Raw genomic sequence first — 21,738 nt, 5'->3', positions numbered from 1 at the left:
TGAAGAATTGTCTTTACGTTTTTATATTCTGGATCATCGGAACTTCAACTGTCATATCAAAAACTGATACTCGCTTCCATTGAGAAGTATTACCATGACTGTAATGTTGTCTCTGGAGCCAGCCACTAAAGCAGCGTTCACGAGTTCATGGCTAATATACTTGGCTGCACCTTCATAGAAATTTTTCGTGCGTGAGTCTTTTTCTTTTTCACTTGAATCTTTTGGCACATCATTTACACTGGTTGGTCCTTTGGTTTCTTTCTCACTGCAAAGATCGTGGTTAGTCTTTTCTGGTGGAAATGTTTGTGCATTTTTAGAATTAGAACATTTTGAATCAGACACATTTTCTTCTGAATTTGTAGTTGACACACATTTTGTAGATTCAGGTTTATACTGAAATAGTATATGGATACTACTTTCTGATTTAGTATTACTTGGTCCGTTGATTGGGAAAAGCAGAGGCTCTTTGGATGGTAAAGATTTGTTTTGCTTGACAAAACAGTAGGTTTCTTTATACACTTGAAACATGGTCATTGCCAGTGCAGTGACTTCCTTTGCATCCAGAACTTCCCAGAGTCCATGAGTAGCTAAAATAAGGAATTGGCATAAGTCATCTATAGGGACAGAGATAGTATGAGGTGCTGGAATAATGGATTTTTTCAGTTTGAGATTTCCATGAAACCCAAGTCCTCGTGTGGTTTTTATTTGCCCTTCTAGGAGCCCATGTGGTTCGTTTGAACTAATCATCGCTCCATTCTGAAGTAACCTTCTTCTTTCGGCTATGTTTCGCGTGGTGTGTTCTTTGGTTATGCAAAAGCCTTTTCCATTTCTGCATAAGACTGCTTGTACATTACCTAGAAGATAATTTGAAAAATTGATCCTGAACTAATCGTATCAAAGTATGCTGTTGACTTTATTAATTCTGTGTTTCTATTGACTTTATTAATTCTGTGTTTCAGTGCATAAACAGAAAGCAAGAAATTTAAAAATATTTTTTACATGTGTGAAGTAATGATATGACTGAACGATTTATGGCCATTAAGATCTGAAACTGGAAGGCCAGTTTATCCCTCATTTTTAAGCAACCTAGTGTTTAAAATACTGCACTTAATACTAAAATAACTAAAGCTACAGACAATAAAAATAACCATCAAGTTTTTTATGAACCAGCTTCTGAATATTTATTTTAAAGAGCCAACAGTTGAAATTTTTTATAACCGACATATATTCCACAGAGCAGACATTTTTTTTTTTTTAATTTTTTTTTTTTTCAACGTTTATTTTTGGGACAGAGAGACAGAGCATGAACGAGGGAGGGGCAGAGAGAGAGGGAGACACAGAATCAGAAACAGGCTCCAGGCTCTGAGCCATCAGCCCAGAGCCTGACGTGGGGCTCGAACTCACGGACCGCGAGATTGTGACCTGGCTGAAGTCGGACGCTTAACCGACTGCGCCACCCAGGCGCCCCGGAGCAGACATTTTTTACATGTTCAGATAAATGCCTTCTTAATTAAAAACAGGCTTTTTTGTTGTTGTTTTGGGGTTTTTTTTTTAGGAGTGGAGTTTGATCTTGAACATATTGTAGGTTTGGGTGATGTAAACAGAATACCACTGTTAACGTTGATATTACTAGTTACATGTTGTGTAGTTAAAAAGAAACTTAAGTCAATTAGCCCTAGTAAAGCAAAAGTAATATGTATTGTTAATGTATTACATTGATAATAGTCAACATTAAATTAAACTCTTCGATTGAAAACTGACATCTTAAAAGTAGATCATAGTTTGTTCATGGTTCAGATGAACCTGTGATGTGTGCTTCATTGAAATCTTAAAATCTAAACAATGCTCTGAACAGATTAAGGGACGGTTGTATTACCAAAACTTTCTTTGGTTTATTAAAAAGATATACAAAATTTGTTTTAATTTCTTAGAAAAATTATTTTCCCAAATTTTTAGGAATAGGATTATATATTCTAACATAGGCAATAGTTTTTCTTGATATGGAATCATTTATCATTTATAAAAGGTTATACTAATCTGAGATGGGGTTAATGTTTGGATTTTTTTTTTAATGTTTATTTTTGAAGGAGAGAGAGACAGAGTGTGAGTGGGGGAGGGGCAGAGAGAGGGAGACACAGAATCTGAAGTGGGCTCCAGGCTCTGAGCTGTCAGCAACGAGCCCAACGCGGGGCTTAAACTCAAACCGGGAGATCATGACCTGAGCCGAAGTCAGACGCTCAACCGACTGAGCCACCCAGGCGGCCCAATGATGTTTGAATATTATAGTACCTTTGAGAATTAAAATTCCTGAGATCATGCAGAATTTACATTAGGATATTCTGGTTTCAAGCATAATGCTATACCTGAAATCTGAATTTTGCTGCTACAGGGGTTCAATTCTAACCTCCCCACCTCGGGTTTTGAGGCAAAGAAATTGAGATTTCGGAAGACTAAAGTCTATATGACTAGTATGGCTGGACAGAAAGGGCCTAAGTTGGTGATGAAGCATTAGTGTCCGTGATAGGCTGAGCCCTATTGGCTCATTTGTGTAATGGGAATTCTAAAGATGATGTATGTGGAAAATGTTTTTAAAACCAGAGAATAGTAAGTGACAAAAACTACATTACCTCTTTTACATCTCTGTGGTTTGGTTATTAATACTTTGCATTGACTTGTCTTTTTTGCTAGTCATTCTAAACACTCTACAGAAGGTGAATCAGTAAAATAATCCTTGACTTTTGCTAAACTGTAAATTATTTCTGTACCAGCAAAGCATGGAATAATAGTGAACATGTCACCTGGTTAAACTGAATTGTTGTATTCAGAAGACAGGATTCAATACCTCTTTTAAATTAGGAAATTTCTTTATGGGTGTACATATACATGTAAATCGCTCTGAAAACACAGGGGACATCATTTGGCTCAGAACGGTCAAATCCACTGACTTCCTAAATGATAATTTGCATGTGGCAGGCCAAAGCCCTTTTAGCAACAAGAAAAAATACTTTTCTCTGTTGCACGATTTGAAAAGAACTTAATACAGTAATTATGTTGCTACAACGGAAAGGTGGTAAACTGGTATTTTTATTTAAGTTGCCTTTGCAGAGGTTGGTAAGCATAGCCTTAAACTATCTGCCTTCTCCCACCCCCACCCCCAGTAGCTGTGTTTATTTTACTATTGTGAACATCCCTCTGGATCAACATAATAGAACTTTCTAGAAGAAGGGATATTAAGTTCTGTCTGCACTTTTTGCTCTACAATTTACTTGCTGTCTGACTTTGAGTTAGCTGATAGTTTGCTCACCCTGATAAAAAGGGAAATAGTGCCTTCTGAATAACTTGTATCCTTACCTATGTGAATGGTTCATGAAGGAAAAAGTGAAGGGGGGGTACCCACTGTATCTCAGCTATTCATACATTACCCAGGAAGTAGAGGATACGTAAGATTCAGGCCCTAGAAGAGTACCGTTGGAGGAAATAAGAAAAATTATATGTGCAGAGTTCATTTATATCCTTTGCATAGGTTGCATGTGCTGTCAGCTGTAAATGAGGTTGTTATAAGCAGTTTGGCTGCATTAAGCTGAAAGCTAGGATAGACTAGTGAACAAAAAGGCCCCAGGAAGATGGGAAATTAGAAGATTTAAATAATACTGTATTGGGGCACCTGGGTGGCTCAGCCGGTTAAGCGTCCGACTTCGGCTCAGGTCATTATCTTGCGGTTTGTGAGTTTGAGCCCCGCATTGGGCTCTGTGCTGACAGCTCAGAGCCTGGAGCTTGCTTCTGATTCTGTGTCTCCCTCTCTCTCTGCCTCTTCCCTGTTCACGCTCTGTCTCTCAATAATAAATAAACGTTAAACAATTTTTTTTTTAATAATACTGTATGTCCAAGTGTGTGGAGAACTGAAAGAGGAACAGATTATGACACTTTAAAAGGGAGGACAGATTGGCTTTAAAGAAAGGTTCTTGGAACATCTATTTGGAGGGAATGAGAATAGGCAGTGGACTGATTTGAAAACCCACAAAAGTTTCTGTGAATCTGGGCATAAATAATTCAAATTCCTAGACAAAGTTACTAACTTCAGTAGTTTGGAGAGATTGTGCTGTTCAGAAAATGTTATCAGAAAAAAAATGGAACAACAACAACAACAAAAAATGCAATCTGATTTAGAAAAAAAAAAGTGGAACAGGTTACTGGAAGAGGACATTAATTATATGGGGATTAGAAAAAGTGCTTTGAGATGATACTCAAGCTTTTTCAAGATGGCATGTATATAGTCAGGCAAAGTGTTCCCTTATGCAGGGAGCAATGGTGTAGCTGCCTCCTGCAATTGCTGGGTTATCTCCAACTTAGGAAAATGAAGAGTATCCCTGTAAACATCAGAGTGACCTTAGAATCCCAAACAGGGAATTCTAGATGTGAATGAGCAAGATCAAGATATTTTTTCAGATAAAGCCACTTACTATTGAAGATAACAGGAAAGTTTTAGAACTGGAGGGAAAAGGAAGAGAAATTGTATATGGTGGAAGGAAAGGAAACATACTTAGGATGCAGGAGTGCCCAGGAAAAAAAAAATGTTGCCTTGGTTTGGAAGAAACAGAACACTTGGGAATCTGACACACTTGGGCTTTAATAAATTCCAACTTTGTGTTTGATCTTCATTTAACCACTTTATTTCCTTGAGTTACAGTTTTCCACCTGCAATGTTATTTTTTGTCAAGGTTATTGTGGAGATTTAAGAAAGTAATTCAATAAGTAGAAACTTGATAAAGGTGGTTTTCCTTTGTGTTCCAAGAAGGGGAAACCAGAAGAGAGGCTATCCACAAAAGATAGAGACAAAACTATAAATGTTTCATTTCAGACCCATTTATAAAAAACTTTCAAGAAAATTTGGGACGCCTAGGTGGCTCAATCGGTTAAGTGTCCGACTCTTGGTTTAGGCTCAGGTCATGATTTCACATGATCTTCCCTGCTCTCTCTCAAGTTTATTTTGAGAGAGAGGTAGAGCGGGTGGAGGAGGGGCAGAGAGGCAGAGCAAGAAAGAATCCCAAGCAGGCTGTGCACTGCCAGCACAGAGCCCAACGTGGGCTTAAACCCACAAAGGGTGAGATCATGACCTGAGCCAAAATCAAGAATCAGGCACTTAACCAAATGAGCCACTCAGGTGCCCCTTTTGGGGGGGGGGGGGGGGGGGAAGTTTTAAGAAAATTCTTGTGAAGTAGATTTATAGGCTTAAGTAAAGAGCAATAACTTGGAGCTTGGGAAATGAATTATTTGAGAAAGTTAGTGGAGAAAGAAAAAGCAATTGAAAAGGAGCATGAACAAATGTGAAATTGAAACATGAGTGAGGTATACCTAAAATGGAATCATAACAGAAATGCATGTAAATGAGGTCAGGGAAACAATCTATATCCAGTTTGTCTACAGGACTTTCATTTTGCAGAAAAGGCTGAATTTGTTTGTATGCGTGGACACTAGGTTTACATCTTCCAACTGACGATTAGCATGAGAGTGTTGCTGATGTGGAGCTAGTTTTCATTGGTTATTCAAAAGATCCCTTTGTTCGTTTTGTAGGATGTATGAGCATGAAACTCATGTTCACCGTTGTACATCTGGAGCCTAACAACACTTTACACGTCAGCCTCAACTATCTGTCAAGTATTTGTTGAATCTATTTTCAGAATCAGGTGTGTATCACCACCAACATACCCCAAGAAAGGGAGAGGGAGGAAGAGGCACATAAAAGGTCAGTGTTATTTAAGAATATGGTTTCTTCCCTGCGTAAAATAAGGTGAATCTGAAATTGAATTAGGTTTTACAGAAAAAGGATAGGGCTGGAAATAATTACCAGAAACTACTTTTGTTTCCTAAGTGACCCAGTTTTCTGTCCCATGAGTTCATTGTAGATCCAGAGACCAATCATAGTTTTACCAAATACTTTCCTATTACTCACAATTCCTTAATTGTTGGACACCTCAAGCCCCAGTCCTTTCCTTCTCAAGGTTACCAAGTGATTCCTTTAATCCTCACAGCCTCTTGAGGTAAGGGTAATCACATATTAATACGTAAGAAGAATGAACCTCACCAGTTATATTAAGGTTGCATCACTAGTACAAAAGTAGTTTCTGGGGCCTCATTAAAAGGAATTTTAAGAACAAATATTTATAATCCAGACATAAAGATATTGGAATCGATACACTAAGTCACTACTTTACCAATGCCCATTTACCATTCCAGAAATCCTAGGGCCCTTAAGTATGGTCTTGAGAAATATAGTCTGCCTGTGCTCTATAAATGGAACAACGAAGCCTAGATGACAGTGCAACTATTTATAATACGATTTACTGAGTATTTTAAGCCTACTCTTAAGACCTACTGCTCAGGAAAAAAAGATCCAAATATTACTGTTCATTGACAATGCAGCTGATCAAGTCACCCAAGAGCTCTGGTGATGTGCAAAAAGAGTAATGTTGTTTTCATGCCTGCTAACACAACATCCATTCTGCAGCCCATGGATCAAGGAGTCATTTTGACTTTCAAGTTGTAACTTCAGAAAGAGTTTTATGAAATTATAGCCAGCATAGATAATTATTCCTCTGATAGATCTGGGCAAAGAAAATTGAAATCTTCTGAACATTCATGATTCATGGGAAGAGGTCAACATATTGTCATCAACAGGAGTTTAGAAGCAGATTCCAGCACTCATGGATGACTTTGAGGGGGTTCAAGACCAGTGGAGGAAGTCAGTGTAGATGTGGCAGAAATTCAAGAGAACTAGAATGACAAGTGGAGCCTGAAGCTGTGACTGACTGGCTGCAATCTCATGATAAAACCAATGGATGAGGACTTGCTTCTTAGGGATGAGCAAAGAAAGTGGTTTCCTGAAATGGAATCTACTCCTGGTGAAGAAGATACCGTGCAGATCATTGAAATGACAACAAAGAATTTAGAATATCACATGCACTCAAGTTGATAAAGCAGCAGAAGGGTTTGAAACGATTGACTTCAATTTTGCAAGAAGTTCTTCTGTTAGTAAAATACTATCAAACAGCATTACAAACTACGGAGAAATAGTTCATGAAAGGAAGAGTCAATCGATGTGGCAAACTTTATTGTTGTCTTATTTTAAGAAATTGTCACAGTCTCCCCAGCCTTTAGCAACCACCACCCTGATCAGCCTTCGACAAGGAGGCAACACCCACCAGCAGCAAAAAGATTACATTATTAAGACCTCAGATGATACTATTTTTAAGCAATGAAGTATTTTTAATTAAGATATGCACTGTGGCTTTTTAGCCATAACACTATTGTACACTTAGTAGACTACAGTATAGTGTGATCATCACATATGGACACTGGAAAACAAACAAAAATTCTTTTCTCTCGCTTTGTCACAATATTTTCTTTATTGTGGTGGTCTGGAACCAAACCCAAAATACCTCCTAGATATGCTTGTATAAAAATAGACAAGTTTAAAAAATAGATATTTTATACATATAAACAAACTCATATATATGTCATATATATATATCATATATATGTCATATATATATATGACATATATATATCACATATATACCATATATATCATATATATCATATATATCATATACATAGGGAATAAGATTCTTACACCTTATATATGATATATATATATATATAGTCTGGGAAGGAAGAAATAAAAGTATGCTGTTGTAAGAATCTTATTCCATATGTAAAATGATATAATATTTGAAGGTAGACTGTGAGAAACTAAAGATGTATACTGTAAACTTCTAAAATAACAAAGAGTTATAGCTAACTACCCAACAAAGGAGATAGATAGGAATAAAGAAATCAACTCAAAGGAAAGTAGTAAAAGAGATAACAATATACAACTGTATATCCACACAGAAAGGAGGGAAGTTGGACCCCTCATCATGATCAAAATGGATCATAGACGTGAATGTAAGAGATAAAACTATAAATCTCTTAGAACAAAACACTGGTGTAAGTTCCTGCAGCCTTGAATTAGGCAATGGTCTCAGATTTGACAGCAAAAGTACAAGCATCAAAACAACAAAGTTGATAAATTGGATTTTATCAAAATTCAGGTGTTTTTGCTTCAGAACACAAGAAAGAGAAGAAACCCATGTAATTAAAATATTTCCTAATCATATATCTGATTCTGTGTACAGAATACTAAAAAACCTTGCAACTCAATAGACAACCCAATTAAAAAAAAAATGGACAAAAGATTTGAGTAGACATTTCTCAGAGGAAGATAGTGAAATGATTAATAATCACATAAAGAGGTAGTCAATAGTCAACATAGTCAACAAAGAAAAGTGCAAATCAGTACCACTTCATGCCCACTAAGATGGCTAGAATCAGAAAGACAGCACGGGGAAAATGTGTAAATATTAGAGCCCTCAGACATCCATGGCAGGATAGTGAAATGGTGTGGCCACTCTGGAAAATGGTGTGGCAGTTCCTCTAATGGTTAACTGTCGATTTATCTTACAACCCAGCAATTCCACTCCTGGGTATGTACCCAAGCAAGTGAAAACATGTCCACACACAAACTTATCCACAAGGTTCATGCCTACATTATTCGTAACGGCCAAAAATTGGAAACAACGCAAATGTTTTTCAACTGATAAATGGATAAACAACATGTGGCACAACTATACGGTGAAATATTATGCAGCAACCGAAAGGAAAGAAGTGCCGATGCAGGTTACAACATTGGGTGAACCTTCAAAACATGCAAAGTGAAAGTAGGTAGTCACAAAAGAACACAAGTCATATGATTACGTTTCTATGAAGTACCCATAAGAGGGAACTGTATGGAGACAGAATGTAGATCAGTGGCTTTTTGGACCTGGAGAAATGTCAGGTTAGGGAGCTGATTGCTAAAGCGTACTGAGCTTCTTTGTAAGAAGACAAAAATTTTCAAAAATTGAATATGGTGATGGTTGCACGTATCTGTAAATGGAATGTACTAAAAACCACAGAACTGTACACGGGTGAATTGTATGCTTTGTGAATTACATCTCAATAAAGCTATTAAAAATAAAAGCACTGGGGAAAATTAAGGGCTCAAATAAGAATCCATTCTGTTTATAAGGAACTAGTGTGGTTAATTAGAAATGTAAAACTTGTGGTTTATTTGATGTTAGGGAAAATGTGTAATTATGTATTCTGTGTAAATACATTTGTTAGTGTTTTAATTCTGTGAGGACTAATTGAAGTAAAATACGAGAGCACCAAGAGAAATTATAAAATGCACTCTAAATGAGATGTGCTAAGAATAAAAACTCAAGAATGTTGGTTTGGAAGTGTCTGTTTCCACATGCACACATTCAACATTTATTCAGTGGCTTCATTATTGCACTCATGTTTCATTATAAAGCGAGTTTTTTGTTTTCTTTTGTTTAATTTCAGAGTTGTGATGGCACTGGTATTTTACAAACTTCAAAAAGAAAAAAAAATACCCTTGCTATAATTAGAGGTCTTGTATCATAAAATACAAAACATGCTCTTGGTGAATTTCTGTGAACATTTTTTTGTAACCCATTTAAATTGCTTTCTTCCAGGAGCACTCTTTTGTCATTAATCACAACCTCCTTTTCACAAGCTGGATTTTTTCCCCTACCTATTTGTTTTTATTAAAATGAAGGATGCCTAAATGAAAACAGTTTAACATAATTATGTAGCCTGGAGATTAGATCCAACAAAAGTCTGACCTGGAGATTAGAACCAGCCAAACGGCAGTGATTCTGGAAGTAGTGAATCATAGTAAATTAGACATTTAATGATAGTGTCTAGTTATTCACTATCTCATAATTCTTCCTTTAATTTTACAAGAACCTTAATGTGTAATGACATTTTCTAATGGAGGTCCCAAGTCCAAGAATATGGGTCAGTTCCCAGATTGATCTGAAATCTGAAAACTGTCTGTGTATGAAGTAGACCTGCTCTGAAGCCATCTGGAACCTCAACATAAAGCCTGAGAAATGATGAAAATTCTGAGGAAACTAACTGGCATTGCACTTGGCATTGCTTAATGGGAGTTACCCATCTTGGGCTCAGAACCAGAGCTAGAGCAGAAACAGGCTGACTTCCAGGGACCTTGACATTATAGTGGTCTTCGTGATTGTCTGGTTTTTGTTCAGAGCCATCTTGATCACAATGTCCCACTCTCTGAGGGCCAGCCTCCTCAAGCTTTGGAAGCAATCGCCTTCAGATGCAGTATGACATAGCGGGGTTAATTTCCAGCTCCAATTCCTATTACCTCTGAGACCTTGAACAAATTATCTCACCTCTCCCAGTTTCTGTTTTCTCATCTAGAAAACTGGGGTAGGGGCACCTGGGTGGCTCAGTCGCTTAAGCATCCAACTTCAGCTCAGGTCATGATTTCATAGTTTATGAGTTCGAGCCCTGCATCAGGCTCTGTGCTGACAGCTCAGAGCCTAGAGCCTACTTTGGATTCTGTATCTCCCTCTCTCTCTGCCCGTCTCCCACTCGTGCTCTTTCTCTCTCTCAAAAATAAAATAAACATTAAAAAAAATAGAAAATTGAGGTAATAACAGATACTAGGGCAGGGGTATGGATAATTTAAGGGTCCAAACTTGCAGCAAGTAATAAGTCCCAGAGATCCAATGCACAATATAGGGAATATCAAGAACAATATTGTATGATAGTCATCAAAGTTGCTAAGACTAGAACTTAATTGTTTCAACCACTAAAAAGAAATGGTAATTATGTAACATGATAGAGGTGCTAATTGTCACCTGAACAGCAATCATATTATAATATATAAATGTATCATATTAACATACTTTAAACTTGCACAAGGTCATATGTCAAATACATTAAAAAAAATAATACTTAGAATATATCTTTAGATATCAGGGTTCTTGTAAAACTAAATGAGAAATTAGGCTATCTTCAATATTCAATAAGTGAATGCAATTATTAATAATAACTCTATCCAACTCTTAAAAACTGAGAACAAACTGAGGGTTGATGGGGGGTGGGAGGGAGGGGAAAGTGGGTGATGGGCCTTGAGGAGGGCACCTGTTGGGATGAGCACTGGGTGTTGTATGGAAACCAATTTGACAATAAATCTCATATTAAAAATAATAATAATAACTCTATCCAGGGGCACCTGACTGGCTCAGTTGGTAGCCCATGTGATTCTTGATCTCGGAGTCATGAGTTCGAGCCCTGCACTGAGGGTAGGGTTTACTTAAAAAAACAATAACAACAACAAATAACTCTGTTCATGAAAGGGGTAGTGGAAACCTAATTAAGCATCTCATGGAACTCAGCTTAACTTTTCTAAAACTGTTTAACCTATGTGCTTTCCATTTTGGCAAGCTCCTAAGCTAGAAGTTTAACACTTAAAGTGAAAAGAATTGTTTCTTGAAATAAAATTCTCTTTTGGAGAAGAGAACATATGCCTATAAAATTGAGGCATAAAGTATTATTTCTCTAAAATCAAATTGATGCTAGTTGACCGATAAGCACACATGACCTATTGCAATTGTGTTATCAGAATAACCAGTTCAGACTGTAACAATCCCCAAAGAACTTTCCATTCTCCTGGAAAAGGGAAGTATGGGAAATGTTTTTTGTTTCATTCAGATCTAAGCAAATGTGCTTTTCCTTTATCAACAGCTGTATTGCTACCCCATTTAGGAAATTTAACATTTTGGTCACATCATTATGTGTATGTTCCTCCAAAATTACAACTGTTTTTGTGCCTGCAATCTGCATTTAATCTGTGGTTATTGATCTTTTCTTAAATTAGCCAATGGAATTTCTAGGCATTAATAAGTCACTACGTTATAGGTCACTAAGTATTTCTGGAAGCAAGAGAAGTTTTGCTGCCAGGAATAAAAAATAAATGTAAGGTATAGTGTGTACAACTCATGTACATACCAGTGTTTGCAATATGCAATACTCCAGAAATTATCTGTGGCATCAGCTGGGAAGGGAAACTCTCGGCCACACTAACACGCTTATGGATTCTCTTCTCAGCATAGGGATTTCTAATGTTGCCTTCCAGTATACAAGTAACTGCAGAACAGCCACTCCATCGAACCCTGGATACTTCTTTCCTTCCAAGACGTAAAAGCCTGTCCATTCTCCAAAATGCTTTTGCAAAGGCTTTGTGTATGTTCTCATACTCACATTTCAATGTTTTTGTCTTTTTCGTTATGGAGGAGAAAAGTTCTTCTATAGCTATGTATTCTTCTCTAAACACTGTGTGAAAGGATTCGATTATGTTTTGCTCTTCAGGGGTCATTTGGTAAGAAGGATCGAATCTGGAAAGTTGATGGAGAAGTAAAACTGGGAGTTCAACTGATGTCAGCTCTGCTGCTGAGACACCATGATGTCCATCAAACAAACCAAAGAAACACACATTGTGTTTATTGCCAAAATTGTTCACTACAGTGAATTTATCATTCATGTCAGCTCTCCATGTAGAATTTCTATCTTCACAAATGGCGACACCTTTAATCAATAGATGACAGATAGTTTGAGGATGTGTGGAACTCCTATGAATGCTGTCAACAATCTTATAGTATGCTGGTATTTGTTTCTTCCAAAGTAGCTCAAAAGCATTGTTAATGCTCTGTAGGATTTTTTCGGTGAATCTAGAAGATGACAATAGTTTGGCGATTATGAGCTGTCTCTGAATAGCAATCACTGAGGGCCCTGGTTTCTTTTCATCCATCCACTGAAACCCCAGGGTGGCCCAAGCCACATGTTGCTTTTTATGGAGGAAAGTTTCACGTACGTCAATTTCGTGCTTGCATATGGAACAGGGAAATGTTATCATGTGATCACCGACCTGTTGCTTATCATACTCTTCAGAGTCTCTGGATGGTCTGCCCTTTTTCTTCCTCTTAAAATACCTTCTTCTCAATGAAAGTGGTATTTCCTGGTCTGAATTAAATGTCGACTTTCTCACATTCCATTCCCTTGATTTCCAAAACACTCTGCAAACAGGATAAAAGATATTTACGCGCTAGGAATGACACAGAAAGTCTTGTCAGGCAGACCTTTATCTTTGCGATTTGCTTTAGTTCCTCACAGTTTTGTGTGGGCCTACCGCTGAATATTCTGATGCATCTTTCTGTCATTCCCAAAAGACCACAAAAGTGGGACTCAAAAAATTGGTGACTGAACTGTGTGTGCCTGAATAAAATTAGGCAAAGTCTCTACAAAGTCAACTAGAAATCTAAGAACAAATACTCCGAGAAATCAACACAAGATTGTATCCCAGCCATTTGAAGGTATATGCTGAGACCTAGGTATTTGATTTAAAATTGGGCATGATTATTTTTTTTAAGTTGATTTATTTACTATGAGAGAGCGAGCATGGGGGAGGGGCAGAGAGACAGGGAGAGAGAGAGAATCCAAGCAGGCTACATGCTGTCAGCAGAGAGCCCGACTGGGGTCTCCATCTCACGAACTGTGAGATCATGACCTGAGCTGAAATCAAGAGTCAAACCTTAACTGGCTGAGCCACCCAGGTGCCACAAGCATGAATATTTTTGTATTCCATTTTATCTTGCTGAAAATATTGTTTTGTTCTACTTAAAGAATTTGCAACAAAATGCATAGGAGATGGCCAAACCAAGCAGACGAATAAAAAGAACTATAGGACAGAATTTTTTAGGACTACGTGGGAAAGGGGCGTAGGCTGAGGAAAGCAAAGAAAAGCTGTGGAGCTGAACGATAAATATCTGGACAGCAGGCTCCTTTCTTATACTACTTCCCAGAAGTATCTAGAACAGTACTCAGCACATAGGGCAATTTTTATCCACATAAGCACAATTCATGAGGCCCAGGGAAACGTTGGAGATCTGAAAAAACTGCTTTAAAGAATATTTTAAAACCTGAAAAATCAAAGTTAGTAGCTTTAAATGTTTATGACATGCGACATCCCGTTAACTTCAACTCAAGTCATATAATTGTATGTGATGTGAATACGTTTAATATAGCAGATGCACCTACAATAATATGCATAGTAACAGGTATTCAAGAATGCTGACGGTTGTCAAAATAAGAAATGAGCCCATTTAGTACTAATAACAAAATAATAATGTTTTACATAAAAACAATGCATAATCATTTTTAAGTTCATGACAGAAAGATACAAACTAGAAATGAAAGCGTGTTCTGCTTGTCTCCCCAGCCCCACCCCTAACTCCCAAATCCCAGGCTCAGTTAACTGCCTGTTATCTATCTTTCCAAATATGTGTGTATGCATGTGTGTGTGTATATCATTAAATATATAATGATATGATATATTAATGTTAACATTAATTCCATAAATATATTTACATATATAATATAAATATGTCATCTTTTCTGAAATGTAAGTAGGGTCACATTTTGCATGCCGTCCTAGAATCTGCCATTATCACTCAATACTAAGTCATGGCCTCATATTGAAAGTTTGAATATGGAGAGACAAAACAATCCACTGTAAACAATGTAGACTCTGGATTAAAAGGAAATCTGTCTTGGGGCGCCTGGGTGGCTCAGTCGGTTAAGCGTCCGACTTTGGCTCAGGTCATGATCTCACGGTCCGTGAGTTCGAGCCCCGCGTTGGGCTCTGTGCTGACAGCTCGGAGCCTGGAGCCTGCTTTGGGTTCTGTGTCTCCCTCTCTCTCTGACCCTCCCCCGTTCATGCTCTGTCTCTCTCTGTCTCAAAAATAAATAAACATTAAAAAAAAATTTAAAAAAAGAAAATCTGTCTTCACTTACAAACTATATGGCCTTAGTCAAGTTATTGAGCTTCTCTGACCATCTGCTTTCTTTCTGTAAATGAACAGGATTACTTTTAGCATCAAATGAGATCAATGGAGAAGCAATTGGCAATAGGGGACACTCAGAAAGTGCCTGCTCCTTCTACCCTAAGCAAAAAGGACACTGAGAACCATACCAAATGAAAACATATGACATAAAGACGTGAAATTGCAATGCTTAGGGGGAAATGTATTCTATATAAAACTAATTTAAGGGAAAAAATTAGTAACTCAATGGGAGAGGATTTTTTTTTAAGTAATCTTTATACCCAATATGACACTTGAACTTACAATCTCGAGATGAACAGTCACATGCTGTACTGACTGAGCCAAACAGGCACCCAGGGAGAGGATGTTGTTAATAGCAGAAACTGAATCTGAATGTTTCAGAATTCCTTGATGTGTATTTATTAATATGTTGTGGTAAGTCGTATATATCATTGCTTGGCTACAGTTATGTTAGTTTAACAAATAATAATAAAAATAAACTGGACATACAAGATAGAACACAATTTATGGGCACCTGGCTGGCTAAATTGGGGGAGTATTTGACTCTTGATCTCGGAGTCATGAGTTCAAGCCCCATGTTGGGTGTAGGGATTACTTAAATAAATAAAAACATAAAAAAAAATAGAGCCTAATTTTGAGAAATGTATGTAAATGAGAAATGAATGCATAAATAAAATAATACGATAGCTCTAGAAAATAGGCAAATATCTTTAAGATTCTTCCCATTAGAATTTTTATTCTATATGCTATACAAAAATCTTATTTCTAGGAAGGAAAATTTTCTATGATAAATGATAAATAAGATGATGTACTGTGTGATAGGCAAGGGGTTTTAGTAACTTTCATATATGGTTTGCACATGGTAATATGAAAAATTAAAGAAACAAGCAGAGCTCTGAAAAGTTTGAAATGTTTTGCTGCTTTCCTTATTTGTATTTAATTCCCTGAAGGGCACAACTGTATAGTAAAATTTTATTTACAAATTTGCCTTCATAAATGTTTCTAGAACTCTTAGCATATTAGTAGACCTTCCTAGCTTTGCCTCAACAACAAATTTTTGTGTTTTATTAATAAAAAAATTTAAAAATACACAAAAATAGAAGAGTATAATGAGCCCCCATATAACCATCGCCAGCTTCAACCATTACCAACACTTTTTCATTCTTGTTTCATCTTTGTCTTCAACCATTTTATTTTTTAGTTTCATTTTATGTATTTCTATTGGAATATTTTATCTTTTTAATGTTTATTTCTTTTATTATATATATATATTTAAGTTTATTTTTATTTATTTTGACCGAAAGATAGAGAGCAAGTGGGGGAGGGGCAGAGAGAGAATCCCAAGCACAGAGAGAGAATCTGACAGCACAGAGCCAGATGCGGGGCCTGAACTCAAGAACTGTGAGATCATGACCTGAGCTGAAATCAAGGGTCAGATGCTTAACCGACTGAGCCACTCACGTGCCCCAGTGTCTATTTATTTTTAAGAGAGAGAGAGAGACAGAGCACAAGTGGGGGGAGGGTCAGAGAGAGAGGGAGACACAGAATCTGAAGCAGGCTCCAGGCTCTGAGCTGTCAGCACCGAGTCGAATGCAGGGCTCAAACCCATGCACCGTGACATCTTGACCTGAGCCAAAGTCGGAAGCTTAACCAATGAGCCACCCAGGCACCCGTCTATTAGAATATTTTAGAGCAAATCCCAAAATTATATAAATTTCACTGGTAAATACTTTAATCTCATCAACAAATTTGGTCAGCATCCAATCACTTCTTCAATACCTACAACAGGCCAACTAGTGTGCATGGTGCTGAAGATGCACAGACAAAAAAGGCTTGAAGCTTCCAGGGGAGGAGTTCACAGTGCCACTCATACCTTCATACAAAGAATTAAACAGGTCAGATGAAGCCCAGGACAGTACCCAACCAGGGACCTAACCCCTCATCTGGCTAGGAATGGCATCATGATATCTGAGAAGCTGACCTAGAAAAACTCACAGGTGAGAGATATTAACAAGGTCCAAGGTCCAAGGTCCAAGGCAAATCCAAGGGAATGACCAGTTAGCAGGAAGGAGGAAGAGGACCCACCAAAGAAAACAGGATGCAAAAGCAAAGAAGTAGGTGGAGAAAATGAGTACAAGAAAACATTGGTTTGAGAGCATAATTCATTCCAGAAACATGCAGGTAATCCAAAGCATGTGGATATCAAAGCAAATTTCAAGAACCTTTGGCTCAGTTGTGATCATGTGACATTCGGCGTCAAGGCCCACTCATATTGCAAGACATCGTTCGTTTATCAAGTTAAAATTGGGTAGAAATGTTTGCTCCTCTTGTGGAACACTTGCAGAACAAGTCATTCACAATCCAAGGTTATACTGTACTGGCAAAGCTATTAAGCTCTCCTGGCCAAAATGTAGAGCCAAGATTTTTAATTGCTATTATTTGGTAATGTTCATGTAAAGGGTATAGTTTTTCTGAGGCTTAATGAACTGTTGGGACAATATGTAAGGCACCCTATGACTGTGATTTGACATAGAGTCAACCCTTTACACCAGAAGTTTATTTTTCTGTATATAGGCACTAGCCGTAATACAGTTCTCTCTCACCTCTCACTTGGAGTCATTCTTAGAATGTAATGTGTCATTCAGTTTTCAACAAATACTCGAGTGTCTGAAATATGCTAAGTACTGTTTTATTTGCTGGAATACAGCAGTGAAGAAAACAGGCATGGTCTGTGATGAAGCTTATACTGACACAAAGGCAGACAATAAATAAAGGAAGCATGTAAACATATATTCCCAGATAGGGGTAAGTACTAACATGAAAAATACAGCAGAATAAGAGCATAGAGAGGGATTGAAGCCCTCCTTTGTAAAATGTAGTCAGAATAATATATCATTTGCCCCTGTACATAGTCTAACAGGACGCCAAGATTTCATTTGATAACTAAGAGTGGAGGAAAAAGAATACTGCAGATAAAACTGTTCATTGACTTACAGATGGCCAACAGACACATGAAAAGATGCTCAACATCACTCATCATGGAAATGCAAATCAAAACCACAGTGAGATACCACCTCACAGCTGTCAGAATGTCTAAAATCAACAGAACAAGAAACAAGTGTTGGTGAGGATGTGGAGAAATAGGAACTCTTGTGCACTGTTGGTGGGAATGCAAACTGGTGCGGCCTCGGTGGAAAACAGTGTGGAGTTTCCTCAAAAAATTAGAACTACCCTATGGTCCAGGAATCATACTACTGGGTATTTTACCCAAAGAATACAAAAACACTAATTCAAAGGGATACATGCGCCCCTATGGTTTTTGCAGCATTATTTACAATAGCCAAATTATGAAAGCTGCCCAATACCCATCAATAGATGAGTGGATAAAAAAGAGATGATATTATTCAGCCATTAAAAAAAAAAAGAATGAAATCTTGCCATTTGCATCAACATCGATGGAATCTAAAGGGTATTATGCTAAGTCAAGTCAGTCAGAGAAAGACAAATACCATATGATTTCACTCATATGGAATTTAAGAAATGAAACAAATGAGAGGCACCTGGATGTTTCAGTCAGTTGAGCATCCGACTCTTGATCTCAACTTAGGTCTTGATTGCAGGGTCATGAGTACAAGCCCCACGTTGGGCTATGCACTGGGTGTAAAGACTACTTAAAAAAAAAAAAAAAACTAACAAAGGAAAAAAAAGACAAACCAAAAAACAGACTCTTAACTATAGAGAACAAACTGATGGTTACTAAAGAGGAGGTGAGTGGAGGGATGGGTGAAACAGGTGAAGGAGATTAAGAGTACATTTATCTGAGTGTGGTTTTGATTTGTATTTTCCTGATGAGGAGCAACATTGGGCATCTTTTCATGTGCCTGTTGGCTATCTGCATGTCTTCTTTAGAGAAGTGTCTATTCATGTTTTCTGCCCATTTCTTCACTGGATTATTTGTTTTTTCAGGTGTGGAGTTTGGTGAGTTCTTTATAGATTTTGGATACTAGCCCTTTGTCTGATAGGTCATTTGCAAATATCTTTTCACATTCTGTTGGTTGCCTTTTAGTTTTGTTGATTGTTTCCTTTGCAGTGCAGAAGCTTAGACAGATACCATATGTTTTCCCTCTTATGTGGATCCTGAGAAACTTAACAGAAGACCATGGTGGGGGACGGAGGGAAGGAAAAAAAAAAAAAAGGTTAGAGAGGGAGGGAGCCAAAACATAAGAGACTCTTAAAAACTGAGAACAAACTGAGGGTTGATGGGGGGTGGGAGGGTGGGGAGGGTGGGTGAGGAGTATTGAGGAGGGCACCTGTTGGGATGAGCACTGGGTGTTGTATGGAAACCAGTTTGACAATAAATTTCATATTTTAAAAAAAGTACATTTATCATGATGAACACTGAGTAATATGTAGAATTATTGAATCACTATCTTGTACACCTAAAACGAATATCACACTGTACGTTAATTACATTGGAATTTTTAAAAAAATGTTAGTTGACTACATTTGTTGTCCACTAGAAATGAAAAAGATTTACCTGAAAGCACTATTAATTTCCATACTTATTTGGAATTGTTGCCTCCCTTTGCTCTCTCTTTACTGCCTTTCCCCAGCCTCTGTTCCTCCAGATTGGATAATGATGTTGACAGCAGTAGTGGAGGTGGCTGAGATGGTGGGAGCAATGGTGGTGGTGTGGGGGCAGTGGTGGGGGTTCCACGGATGTGATACTACACCTCTCTGTGTGGAATGTTTATTACATCACTTGGAACCTCAGTCAGAACTCTCTTTATGATGCTGAAGAACTTTGAAGCAGGAGGGTCACAAACCGTATTAACAAACTTGTCTTTGAAGTTTCTGAAAAGGAGAATCATTCATTAAACATACTGTCTTGTGCCTCCATAAGAGGATTAAAAAATAAGAGGAGTAACTGTGAAGTAAGTTTTTGTCTTACAAGTCATGAGACTTTCAAAATTCTGATTTGAGAGGCTATCCCTAATGTATAGACCAATTCTCTCCTCAGTCAGAGGTAAGGTTTCTCAGGCCATCTCTCCAGGACACCACCTCTCACCTGCCCTGTGGGGCCTGCACACTCCATCTCGCTGCCCCAAGTCACTGCCTGAAAGTTATAGACTTGTTTGAACCGTCTTTTTGTTTCCTGAGACTGTCTTCACTCCTGACCAATATCTTTCATTCCTAGGTTCATAATCCAAAGCTGCATTCCACTCTCTCACCCCAGGATGGATTAGAACTAGAGCAATATGTTTGCGTAGTGATGAAATTTGGACAAGACAGGTGCTTACGGGGCATCTCCGTGGGGACATATGACAATCAACTCATCGTTAATGTGTCTAAAACGGAACTCAATGCATTTCCTCCAGAATCTCCCACCAGTAACTTGGTGAAGCTGGCAACTGTTTTTGCAGAGTCCCTTTCCCTGTGCAGTTCCAGGTTAGAGTGGGCCAAGAAAGGAATTTGGAGGCACCACTTGTGAACGCCATCATAGTTCAATGAGATGACCTGTGCAAGCAGAGGTGCCCGGCAGGTTCCAGCTTGTCCTTGCTCTTACTTCAGCTCTTCCTCTGGACTGTAGGCCTTGTTGGCCAACAGCAGCCCCAGATCCACCAGCATCTGACTGCCTTTAGATCTCCGAAGGCAAATGCTTCTTCAAGACTTCTCCATCAGTCTCCTCTTTGAGGTCCTACTTCAGTGGCTGGACATTTTTAGCTTCTCAGCTTGCCTGGTTAGGGATTTAACGCCCCTTCCCAGATGTTCAGTTGCTTCCACAGACTGTGCAAGGTCTAATTTCAGTAATGATTTTCTTATTCTGTGAGTCCTAGGGTTCAGCTTTTACTGATTGAACCCTAGATGCTATAGATACCTCTGTCATTACCACCACCAGCACACTGTTCTCTCTTTCTGGATGGATGGATGCAATCAATCACCAAGACCTGTCAGACCTCTCTTTTCAATATATCCCTCTACTCATCCACTTGTTTCCTTTCTCACTGTTCTAGGATACAAAAATATTTTGCCGGGATTACTTCATTGGCCTCTTAGGTGCTCTACCCATGTCCAGTCTGGTTGCTTCTCAATGTATTCTCCTCAGAGCAGGCGATCCAACTGTCTAAGGCTTGTTACTGGCTTGCCCTGATTCCTGGGATAAACTTAATGTGTTTGACAATGCTCTCCTTCCTTCCTTTGACCTCTGCTAATTTATCTAGCTTCCCTCTCATCATTGCCTCATCCCATGCCAATATGGGGTAGCACCATTAAATCCTCGCCAGTTTGGTAGGACAGGGCATCTGATTGTTTTAATCTGAATTTCTTATTATTCAACTACTTTTTAAAAAAATATCTTAATTAAAAAAATTTTTTTTTATTTTTGAGAGAGAGAGAGAGAGAGAGAGAAGCAGGGGAGAGGCAGAGGATCTCAGGCGGACTCTGTGGTGACAGCAGAGAGCTTGATGTGGGACTCAAACTCATGAACCACAAGATCATGATCTGAGCCAAAGTTAGATGCTTAACCTACTGAGCCACCCAGGTGCCCCTATTCAATTACTTTTTAATTCATACCACGCATGCCAGTCCTGCGTGTTCATTTCCATCAGTTGTATCATCCCCCCGCCACCACAAGTGTGGAAAGGAGTGAGGTGTGTTCCTTAAGCAAGTAGCGAGTCTCCTATAGGCTCTTGCTCCCTGGGGTAGGGTCAGGCATCTTGCAGGGTGGCTGCGGTATTCCCATCTCACCTCCACATCAGGTCAGGCGGGGATTAGGGTACTTAAAGAAGTTAGCTGGTGACTTAATGTGAACTTCTTTCCAGAGAGGCTAAGATAGAGAAAACATTGTCCTAAAATACTTCCCAAGGAAGAAGATGGGTGTATTTCTATGTAGGTTCTCAGCAGCTTGTTTTCTTCCAAAATC

The 21,738-nt window shown here is 38.2% G+C and overlaps 1 protein-coding gene across 1 annotated transcript; it reads right to left on the bottom strand.

The window, feature by feature from the left end:
* Window positions 1-51: 51 nt before the first annotated feature.
* PP2D1 (protein phosphatase 2C like domain containing 1) lies at window positions 52-19,536 on the bottom strand. The gene is made up of 3 exons (XM_047874750.1): window positions 19,354-19,536; window positions 11,926-12,989; window positions 52-854 (listed from the first exon to the last, which is right to left on the bottom strand). The coding sequence occupies exons 1-3, from the start codon at window positions 19,374-19,376 to the stop codon at window positions 52-54; spliced, it is 1,890 nt and encodes a 629-aa protein (XP_047730706.1). The 5' UTR covers window positions 19,377-19,536.
* Between the last annotated feature and the right edge of the window lie 2,202 nt (window positions 19,537-21,738).

This window comes from Prionailurus viverrinus, chromosome C2 (genome assembly GCF_022837055.1).
Source record: "Prionailurus viverrinus isolate Anna chromosome C2, UM_Priviv_1.0, whole genome shotgun sequence".
In the NCBI taxonomy this organism is placed as follows: Eukaryota; Metazoa; Chordata; class Mammalia; order Carnivora; family Felidae; genus Prionailurus; species Prionailurus viverrinus.
This window is presented reverse-complemented; position numbering and strand designations above follow the sequence as displayed.